At 47.3% G+C, this 11,318-nt stretch overlaps 1 protein-coding gene across 2 annotated transcripts in view; it reads left to right on the forward strand.

Moving 5' to 3' along the window:
* zanl (zonadhesin, like) overlaps positions 1–11,081 on the forward strand; it is a 35,372-nt gene extending 24,291 nt beyond the window's left edge. For both annotated transcript variants that reach the window (XM_064940186.1, XM_064940187.1), the window contains 15 exons: positions 3,210–3,337; positions 3,730–4,001; positions 4,311–4,519; positions 4,834–4,978; positions 5,144–5,391; positions 5,580–5,709; positions 5,937–6,138; positions 6,444–6,605; positions 6,897–7,027; positions 7,885–8,087; positions 8,227–8,362; positions 8,500–8,646; positions 9,124–9,217; positions 9,434–9,474; positions 10,622–11,081. In XM_064940186.1, the coding sequence (XP_064796258.1) occupies positions 3,210–3,337; positions 3,730–4,001; positions 4,311–4,519; positions 4,834–4,978; positions 5,144–5,391; positions 5,580–5,709; positions 5,937–6,138; positions 6,444–6,605; positions 6,897–7,027; positions 7,885–8,087; positions 8,227–8,362; positions 8,500–8,646; positions 9,124–9,217; positions 9,434–9,474; positions 10,622–10,719 (2,346 nt within the window). In that variant the 3' untranslated portion in view covers positions 10,720–11,081. The remainder of the gene's footprint in view (positions 1–3,209; positions 3,338–3,729; positions 4,002–4,310; positions 4,520–4,833; positions 4,979–5,143; positions 5,392–5,579; positions 5,710–5,936; positions 6,139–6,443; positions 6,606–6,896; positions 7,028–7,884; positions 8,088–8,226; positions 8,363–8,499; positions 8,647–9,123; positions 9,218–9,433; positions 9,475–10,621) is intronic.
* The last annotated feature ends 237 nt before the right edge of the window (positions 11,082–11,318 follow it).

The raw sequence follows: 11,318 nt of genomic DNA on the forward strand, positions 1-11,318 counted from the left end.
TGTGAGCCATGACCAGCCTTTCAAAGCACTTCATGGCTACATACATGAGTGCTACAGGTCGGTAGTCATTTAGGCAGGTTTCCTTAGTCCTCTTGGGCACAGGGACTATGGTGGTATGCTTGAAGCATGTTGGTATTACAGACTCGGTCAGGAACAGGTTGAAAATGTCAGTGAAGACACTTGCCAGTTGGGCAGCGCATGCTCGGAGTACATGTCCTGGTAATCCGTCTGGCCCTGAGGCCTTGTGAATGTTGTCCTGTTTAAAGGTCTAACTCACATCGGCTATAGAGAGCATGATCACACAGTCGTCCGGAACAGCTGATGCTCTCATGCATGCTTCAGTGTTGCTAGCCTCGAAGCGAGCACAGAAGTTATTTAGCTTGTCTGGTAGGCTCGTGTCACTGGGCAGCTCATGACTGTGCTTCCCTTTGTAGTCTGTAATAGTTTGCAAGCCCTGCCACATCCGAGCTGGTGTTTCAGGTGTCTCCGGAAGGTACGATTGACTCCGCTTCCTGGTGTGAGGGAGTTTGTTCCACGCCGAGCAGCAAACAGTTCCTGTGTGAGGCAGGGATGAACACAGTGCCCTTGTTTGGGTGTAGGGCCTGATCAGAGCCTGCGGATGTTGGTCTTGTAGAGCATGAACCTACAGGAACGGGCCACCGCCTTGATGTTAGTGGCACAGGCAGGGAGCCCAGAGAATGACAGGGTGTTGTCCAGGATCACGCCATGAACCTACAGGTTCTTAGCGCTCTGGGAGGAGGACACAATGGAGTTGTCAACCGTGATGGCGAGATCATGGAACGGGCAGTCCTTCCCCGGGAGGAAGAGCAGCTCCGTCTTGCCGAGGTTCAGCTTGAGGTGGTGATCCGTCATCCACACTGATATGTCTGCCAGACATGCAGAGATGCGATTCGCCACCTGGTCATCAGAAGGGGGAAAGGAGAAGATTAATTGTGTGTCGTCTGCATAGCAATGATAGGAGAGACCATGTGAGGTTATGACAGAGCCAAGTGACTTGGTGTATAGCGAGAATAGGAGAGGGCCTAGAACAGAGCCCTGGGGGACACCAGTGGTGAGAGCGCGTGGCGAGGAGACAGATTCTCGCCACGCCACCTGGTAGGAGCGACCTGTCAGGTAGGACGCAATCCAAGCGTGGGCCGCGCCGGAGATGCCCAACTCGGAGAGGGTGGAGAGGAGGATCTGATGGTTCACAGTATCGAAGGCAGCCGATAGGTCTAGAAGGATGAGAGCAGAGGAGAGAGAGTTAGCTTTAGCAGTGCGGAGCACCTCCGTGATACAGAGAAGAGCAGTCTCAGTTGAATGACTAGTCTTGAAACCTGACTGATTTGGATCAAGAAGGTCATTCTGAGAGAGATAGCGGGAGAGCTGGCCAAGGACGGCACGTTCAAGAGTTTTGGAGAGAAAAGAAAGAAGGGATACTGGTCTGTAGTTGTTGACATCGGAGGGATCGAGTGTAGGTTTTTTCAGAAGGGGTGCAACTCTCGCTCTCTTGAAGACGGAAGGGACGTAGCCAGCGGTCAGGGATGAGTTGATGAGCGAGGTGACGTAAGGGAGAAGGTCTCCGGAAATGGTCTGGAGAAGAGAGGAGGGGATAGGGTCAAGCGGGCAGGTTGTTGGGCGGCCGGCCGTCACAAGAAGCGAGATTTCATCTGGAGAGAGAGGGGAGAAAGAGGTCAGAGCACAGGGTAGGGCAGTGTGAGCAGAACCAGCGGTGTCGTTTGACTTAGCAAACGAGGATCGGATGTCGTCGACCTTCTTTTCAAAATGGTTGACGAAGTCATCTGCAGAGAGGGAGGAGGGGGGAGGATTCAGGAGGGAGGAGAAGGTGGCAAAGAGCTTCCTAGGGTTAGAGGCAGATGCTTGGAATTTAGAGTGGTAGAAAGTGGCTTTAGCAGCAGAGACGGAGGAGGAAAATGTAGAGAGGAGGGAGTGAAAGGATGCCAGGTCCGCAGGAGGCGAGTTTTCCTCCATTTCCGCTCGGCTGCCCGGAGCCCTGTTCTGTGAGCTCGCAATGAGTCGTCGAGCCACGGAGCAGGAGGGGAGGACCGAGCCGGCCTGGAGGATAGGGGACATAGAGAGTCAAAGGATGCAGAAAGGGAAGAGAGGAGGGTTGAGGAGGCAGAATCAGGAGATAGGTTGGAGAAGGTTTGAGCAGAGGGAAGAGATGATAGGATGGAAGAGGAGAGAGTAGCGGGGGACAGAGAGCGAAGGTTGGGATGGCGCGATACCATCCGAGTAGGGGCAGTGTGGGAAGTGTTGGATGAGAGCGAGAGGGAAAAGGATACAAGGTAGTGGTCGGAGACTTGGAGGGGAGTTGCAATGAGGTTAGTGGAAGAACAGCATCTAGTAAAGATGAGGTCGAGCGTATTGCCTGCCTTGTGAGTAGGGGGGGAAGGTGAGAGGGTGAGGTCAAAAGAGGAGAGGAGTGGAAAGAAGGAGGCAGAGAGGAATGAGTCAAAGGTAGACGTGGGGAGGTTAAAGTCGCCCAGGACTCTACCCTTTAGCTCTACCCTTTAGCTCAGTGCGGATGTTGCCTGTGATCCATGGCTTCTGGTTGGGGTATGTACGTACGGTCCCTGTGGGGACGACGTCATCAATGTACTTATTGATGGAGCCAGTGTGGTGTGGTGCACTCCTCAATGCCATCGGAAGAATCCCAGAACATATTCCACTTCTTTACTGACCGAGTCGCTCATGCTTCCTGCTTTAGTTTTTGCTTGTAAGCAGGAATCAGGAGGATAGAATTATGGTCAGATTTGTCAAATGTAGGGCGAGGGAGAGCTTTGTACGGGTCTCTGTGTGTGGAGTGAAGGTGGTCTATAGTTTTGTCCCCCTCTGATTGCACATGCTGGTAGAAATGAGGTAAAATGGATTTTAATTTCCCTGCAATAAAGTCCCCGGCAACTAGGAGCGCCGCCTCTAGATGCATTTTCCTGTTTGCTTATGGCAGGAAATAGCTCATTGAGTGCCATCTTAGTGCTATATAATGTCATCGAGCCCGACCGGTTGTGATAGATCCCGGAATCGAACCCGGGTCTGTAGTGACGCCTCTAGAACTGCAATGCAGTGCCTTAGACCGCTGCAGCCACTCGAGAGGCCCTACTGCTCAAATTCTATTCACATTTATTTTATTGATCTTTTTTTATTCCTCAGTTTCAACTCACAACTCTTTCCTTCCGTCTGTCCAGGTGTGTGGCATGTGTGGTAACTACAACATGAACGCCAAAGACGACAACCTGAAGCCAGATGGAAACCCGGCCAAGGACGTGATAGAACTGGGCAACAGCTGGAAGTCCGAGGGAGACTCAGACCCAGGGTCAGTAACCTCTAACCCCTCACCATTGACCTTGTTCTTTAGGCCAGAAGGCTACCACTAAAGCTTTTTCTTGGTCAGATCATGTGTTACTGTACACCTGAGTGTCCCTGAAACACTGACACCTGTCTATGTCGTTTATATTTTAGATACCTGGATCTTTAATAATATATAGCCTTAAGGCAAGCCAATGTTCAAATAGACCAGGAGTAAGCCACTCTGTCTGTACAAGGCTTGCAAAAAACATGTGTAATGAAGCATTCTAGCGACACTTATTGGTGATTGATCATTAATCCTTATGGTCTGGCAGGAGGTAACATTGTTGGGTACTCTCCCTCTTCTCCATCCCTCTATCTAACCCATCCCTCCCTCCATCTCTCCCTCCATCCCTCCAGGTGCTCGCCAGATGAGCGTCCCAACATCCACCCTAACTGCACGGCAGAGGAAGAGAAACAGTACGAGACCCTGTGTTCTTCTATCATCCTCGGTGACAAGTTCAAGCCCTGCCACTCTTTCCTGCCCCCGGAGGCCTTCCTGGGGAACTGTGTGTACGACATGTGTGAATACGACGGCATGCAGGCCACGCTGTGTGATAACGTGGAAGCCTACGCACAGGCCTGTCAGTCAGCCGGGGTTACCGTCGACTGGAGAAACAACACATTCTGTCGTAAGTGACGGGGGGAGATGGGGGGAGGGAGATGGAGAGGGTGGGGTGAGATGGAAGGAGAGAGTATGGGAGGGGGGTTGGGCATAGGATGCTATATAAATGATTGAAAATGGAAGGAAATGAGTGGACTTTGGAATTGAATTTGTAAAAGTACTACATGTGTAGGCCTGTACTGTCGACCAATGATGCTGCAATTACCAGATGAAACGCATCCATAGAGCCAATGTTACTGTAACTGTTACTGTACTGTATAGAAAGATAGGCTCTTTGATTATCGTCTAACTCCACCATCTCTCTTTCCCCCTCCAGCCCTGCCGTGCCCCCCCAATAGCCACTACTCTGACTGCACGCCCCCCTGCCCGCCCACCTGCTCCGACCTGTTCCCCATGTTCTGCCACCTTCCCTCCACCACCTGTGTCGAGGGGTGCCAGTGTGACGCGGGGTTCGTACTCAGCGACGGGAAGTGTGTCCCTCTGGCCAAGTGTGGATGTGTGGACTCCAACGGAGAGTACCATGACGTGAGCACTTACGGTGTCGTTGACCAATCATTGCCCGCTTACCCGCACTACTTTACCAGTCATACACCCCAACTAAACACCGAAAGGTTCCTTTCAACTTAAGGGGATTGTCAGATGGAAAACATATTTGTACCACAGCCGGCATGATATTCAACTGTGAAGCAAGTTTGGTTCGACAAGAATCCAAACTCCACCAGCCAGACACAGATTCAACACAATCTCTATAATACCATTCATACAAGGTTTCTTTAGACATACTGTATAAACAGTCAGCCGTAATCCTAACGTGTGTTCTGTGTGTGTGTGTGTTGCAGATGGGAGACTTGTGGGTGACTGACCACTGTGATGGCAAGTGTACCTGTAACCTGGGCGGCTCCATCACCTGTTCTGATTTTCAATGTAAGGATGATTCTGTCTGCACTCTGGACAAAAACGGAGACCTCTACTGCAAACCTGAGAGTAAGTCCCAACTCTTCTCTCAAAATAGTCCCTGCAACTCTGCCCCCACTGCCATTTCTACCTAAAATATTAGGAGAAAGTTACTATTTGTCATCTATTCTCTCTCTCTCCCCATCTTACTTAATCTCCCATTAATTAATCGCCCCCCCCCTTACCCCTCTCCAGAATTCGACAAGTGCAATATCCACGGCGACCCCCACTACCGTACATTTGATGGGTTCACCCACCACTTCCAGGGCCCCTACACCTACACCCTGACCGAGGGCCACTCCCTCCTCAGCTCACTGGCCTCCCTCCAGGTCAGAGGGAAGAACGTCCGTCGCCGTGGCAGCAAGAAGATCTCCTACCTGGATGAGGTGTATGTCGATGTCTATGGAGTCAGCATCCGCTTCCTGCAGAAGAAAGTTGTCCTGGTGAGTTCAATATAATATAATCCAACAATGCCTGTAGCCTTGACGATGGAAATCTAGCTCTAAAACCATAAGACTCTCCTCTCTGTTACCTTCCAGGTCAACTATGACATCACTGTGAACAGTTAGAACCTCTTGTGTCATCTCCATGAACAGTTATAACTTCTTACGTCCTCTCACTACCCATGTAGGTGAACGGTGAGCGTGTGGCTCCTCCTCTCAGTCCTAGAGATGGCCTGACCATCACGATGAACTCCAAGAACGTCCAGCTGGTCACCGACTTTGGCATGACGGTCCGCTTCGACGGCAAAATCCACGGAGGTGAGAGGGAGGGAGGGAGGGAGGGAGGGAGGGAGGGAGGGAGGGAGGGAGGGAGGGAGATGACGTCACGTCCATAGGGCAGCTACAAAGACGGGCTAGGAGAAGAACAGTGTGGTCTAGAAAGTTCATTTAATTTACTTAATCATTTAATTAATAAAATGATTAAATATCTTATTAAGAAGAGCACTGCTTGTACTCGTGCAATACTCTTTCTCCCTCCCTAACAGAGGTGATCCTACCCAGTACATACAAGAACAGGGTGAGAGGTCTGTGTGGGAACTATGACGGATCCTCCAAGAACGAGTACATGAAACCAGACGGAACTGTGACGCGGAAACTTGACGAGTTTGGCGAAAGCTGGAGAGTGACTGACAGGCACGGGGCGGAGCTAGTGACAGCAGACCTCCCCAAGATGGTGCACCTGCACAGGTGGGAAGGAATCACTCGATTATATAGAAAAACATTTAATTCATTCATTTATTTGTTGGTTCATTCATAATCTATTTATAAACACAACCAACTGAAAAATAGTTTTGCTGAGATGATCAAGTGTTCATAACTAAATATGACTCTCCTTCCTTTGTTTTTTTTCTCCTTCGCTCACCCTCTTCTTCAACCTCTTCTTCCCCCTCTTCTTCAACCTCTTCTACCCCCTCTTCTTCCCCCTCTTCTTCGCCCTCTTCTTCGCCCTCTTCTTCACCCTCCTCTTCAACCTCTTCTCACCCTCTCCCTAGGCGTGATGTGGAGACAGACCCAGAGTCTGGCTTTGAGACAGCAGGTTGTACTGACGCTCAGCTGGCTGAGTTGAATGGTAACAAACAGTGCGGAGCCTTGTCCGACTCTATAGGACCCTTCGCTGGCTGCCACGCCCAACTACTGCCCAACAGCTTCCAGGAGTGAGTAGAGACTGTGTGTGTGTGTGTGTGTGTGTGTGTGTGTGTGTGTGTGTGTGTGTGTGTGTGTGTGTGTGTGTGTGTGTGTGTGTGTGTGTGTGTGTGTGTGTGTGTGTGTGTGTGTGTGAGAGAGAAATAGTGTTTATGTGTGCTACAGGTGGGTATGTTTGATATTTTTCTCTCAACATATAACTTGAATTTATATTGTACTTTATATGTTTATTCAACTGTGTTCGGATCTGTGTGTAGGTCTGCACTATTCCCTCCACTCACTGTCGTGTGTGTGCGTTTTAGGGACTGTGTGTTTGACCTGTGTGCGGATCAGGAAACCGCATCTCTACGTTGTGACAGCTTTGAGGTGTACGCCCAGGCATGCCAGGAGGCTGGTGTCAAACTGGGCAAATGGAGACAACAGCTGGGCTGTGGTAAGACACGCGAGCGCGCGCACACACACACACACACACACACACACACACACACACACACACACACACACACACACACAGAAGGAGAGCTGGGATATGCAAAAGACACATTTCCAATTCACAAATGCGTATTAATACACACTTGTGCAACTGTGAAATATAAGCACCCACCAGATTATTATTACTACACACACTAATATATGTAATATATAGATGTCATTATATACACACACACACACACACACACACCTTGTCTCACATACACACATTACTACAGAGATGTTATTAAACACAAATGAACGCATGCATACGCACACAGACACACTCTCAAACGTGTGCACACACACAAACACTCGCGGACACAAACGAGCACACACACAAGCACAAATGCACGCACGCACACATTACACTGCAGAGATCTTATTAAACACACATAAATGCACACACGCACACCTTGTCACACACACATAAATGCACACTCACAGACACACAAATGCATACGCAAACACACATGCACTAATGCACACACACTCTGGTATTACACACACAAATTATTATATACACACACAAGTACACACACACAATCTATCTGAAACACAACCAAAATACATTCCCTCACTGCTGTGTTCTTAATAAATGACGTTTTTTTTCTTCACTTGTAATCCCTAGCAAACTGCTAAACTGATTCTGCCAAATCATTTTGGCAGTAATACTTATTTTCAACTGCCCTCCTCTCAACACCCCTTATGTGTTTGTTGCTAATCCTGTGTCCTCACTTTCTCCCTCTCCCCCCCTCTCCCTCTCTCTTCACTTCCTCCCTCACTCCCCCCCTCCTCTCTCTCTCTCCTCCCACCTAGTCCTGAGCTGTGTGGACAACAGTACCTACTCTGAGTGTATGTCCCCTTGCCCCGCCTCCTGCGCTGACCTGGCCGCGCCCTCTGATTGTGACTTCACTGCCTGTGTTGAGGGGTGCCAGTGTGCCCCCGGTTTCGCCATGAGCACAGGCAGCTGTGTGCCCTATAGCGAGTGTGGCTGCAACTACCTGGATAGATACTACCCGGTGAGTTAATACAGCTGTTGCAGAACATTGCACGGTGTGGTGTGTATAACTCTGTCTCTTTCCTCGTACATGTCTCTCTCTCTCTACCCCATTTGAATGTCTCTCTCTCTCCCCATCCCTCCATTCCCTTCCTACCCAGCTCAAGGAGAAGTTTGTGACAGAGGACTGTGCCCTGTCGTGTGAATGCACGGCCTCGGGCGCCGTGTGCCAACCCAAGGGCTGTGCCGACACACAAGTCTGTACCATTTTCGAATACGCGCGTGACTGCTACAAAGGTGAGTGTGTGTCTTTGTGTGTGGCTACTGAAACATGCATTTGTGTCCCTAGTAGATGCAATAAGAACAACTTCAGTGTGCAAAATGGACTGCCATGTCTTTGATAATAAACGTACCCTCTCGCCCTCTCTTCTCAGTGAGTCCGTGTCTGAGTTACCCCTGTCTAAATGGTGGTACCTGCTCTGACACTAACACTACAGTTGACTCATTCATCTGCCAGTGTAAAGAGGGCTTCGAGGGCAACCTGTGTGAGATCGAGAAGACTGAGACCAGCGAAGGCCTGGGTACGTGATTAACTGGAGCTAATACTATACTATTCTGTACTGTATTTCACTGTACTGTACTATACTGTACTGTATGGGACTGTACTGTATTGTATTATACTGTACTGTATGGGACTGTATTGTACTGTATTATACTGTATGGGACTGTACTATACTGTACTGTATTATACTGTACCATACTGTATGGGACTGTACTATATTATACTGTATTATACTGTATGGGACTGTACTATACTGTACTGTATTATACTGTATGGGACTGTACTGTACTGTATTATACTGTATGGGACTGTACTGTATTATACTGTATGGGACTGTACTATACTGTACTATATTATACTATATGGGACTGTACTATACTGTACTGTATTATACTATACTGTACTGTACCCGGTAATCCTTATTGGGACCTAGCAGTTGTTAGAAATAGTATACAGGCATACAAGTGTTGTAACTGTCTCCTCCTTCATCCCACAGATAAGAACACGATCATTCTCATCGCAGTCCTAGTGCCTCTGGGAGTCATCATCATAGCGCTGATCTGTGTGTTATGCTACAAATGCTGTCGAACGTAAGGACTGTACAACAACCACTAAAACACAGCCTATTTATCGTAGTGCAAAATCTACTCTTGACAACATGAAATAATCAAAGATCAAGTTGACCATGACAGTTTGCTTTATTATTCAGTGTACAAGACAGAAAAAAGCCAACGTCACCTGTCAGTGCAGTATTTGTGGTCCTATGTAAATGGATGCTAACTCTCTAAACCATTTTGTGTTTACAGGAACAAAAAAAACAAGTGTGATTCTGACAACACAGATTCAAGTAAGTGCCTCAATCTCAATCTCACTTAAAACATGTCAACTTTTACCTTCACTTACATTATTTTTTACTTACTTAGCTAATATTATCCCAATAAAACCAGGCGAAGGATGTAGATGGGAAGGATATAGTAAACACTGAATTTGAACCAGTAGAACAAAGTTCCCATTTTAAACGAGTCAATTATTTTGAAGCAGACTATTGGCAGCCAGCTAAAGAGAAAAGCACAAGAAAAACACCTGTCACCAACCTATTCAGCTGATTTATCACAGAGGCAAGTGGACCTTGCCGTGCCATAATTCTATAACCTCAACCCTTACCTTAACCTCACTGATATAACACTAACCTTAACATAACCCTTGTTCCTAAACATAAACTTAAACATAACCTTCACTCATTTCGAAGTTTTTGTAATTCTATGAAGCCATGATCAGGAGGGAAGTTGTGAAATCGATGCTCATACTGTGAAAAAGAAGTGCTTTCGTTCTTCCACTGGATTGCATGACAAGTAGTTCTGCCCTCCCTCCTACCCAACTAAATCCTTGATCACCTTGGTGACCTGGCCAGGAGAAACTCCTGGACCTACCTAATAGTACCTGTCATAAAACAACAAATTCATGATAATAATAAACATTACACCTCTCTCGCTCTCTGTAACGGCTTTCTTCTACCTCCTTCTCTGACGAAGAGGTGGAATAAGGATCGGACCAAAATGCAGCGTGATTCGTTCGATACATCTTTAATGATGAAAAATTACGAACAATGCAAAACAACAAATGTCGAAAACCGAAACAGCCCTGACTGGTGTAACAAACACAGAGACAGGAACAATCACCCACAAACACAGTGAAACCCAGGCTACCTAAATATGGTTCCCAATCAGAGACAACGATAGTCACCTGACTCTGATTGAGAACCGCCTCAGGCAGCCATAGACTAATCTATACACCCCACACAACCCCAAGACGAAACACACTACAAATAAACCCATGTCACACCCTGGCCTGACTCAATAAATGAAGATAACGTAATAAATATAGACCAGGGCGTGACACACTCTCTCTCTCTTTCCCTCTTTGTCCTTCTTCACTTTCTCTCTCTCCCTCTTTCCCTCCCTCGCTTATAATTCTATTAATTTAATTTCTCCCAGGCATCCAATACCACATGCACCTTAAGGACAGTGACGTCATGTACGAAAACCTGGACAACCAGCAGAAGAACGCAAGCGACATCATGACTGCCATGTAGATGGAGAGAAATAAGAGTAGAGAACATAAGAGTTTCATATTTACTGGCAGATGAATGTACGGATATCACACACACACACAGAGACAGACACACACACACACTCAATCACTCACAAACAATGCACACCAATTCAGAACAGTCCGTAACGTCAATGTTACATATTTGCCACATTATTCTTTTTGGAATTTGTTAATATTATTGTCATTATATTATCTGCTTTTATTAACTTATTAATGCTTTTGTTGTAATTTGAGAATGTATGAATTACGAGATGTGATCCAGGGAAAAGTGCAATTATAAAATGCCTGAAGTGCCTGAGATGTAATTTATTGAAGTGTATTAAATTGTTGCTGCAAGCTTAACATTACTTGTCATGTCAGTCTTGTGTCTGCCTTACCTGTCCTACAGTAACACACCTGTGTCTGTCTTACCTGTCCTACAGTAACACACCTGTGTCTGTCTTACCTGTCCTACAGTAACACACCTGTGTCTGTCTACCTGTCCTACAGCAATGCACCTGTGTCTGTCTTACCTGTCCTACAGTAACACACATGTGTCTGTCTTACCTGTCCTACAGTAACACACGTGTGCATGTCTTA

The sequence above is a fragment of the Oncorhynchus masou genome, chromosome 27 (genome assembly GCF_036934945.1).
Source record: "Oncorhynchus masou masou isolate Uvic2021 chromosome 27, UVic_Omas_1.1, whole genome shotgun sequence".
Lineage (NCBI taxonomy): Eukaryota > Metazoa > Chordata > Actinopteri > Salmoniformes > Salmonidae > Oncorhynchus > Oncorhynchus masou.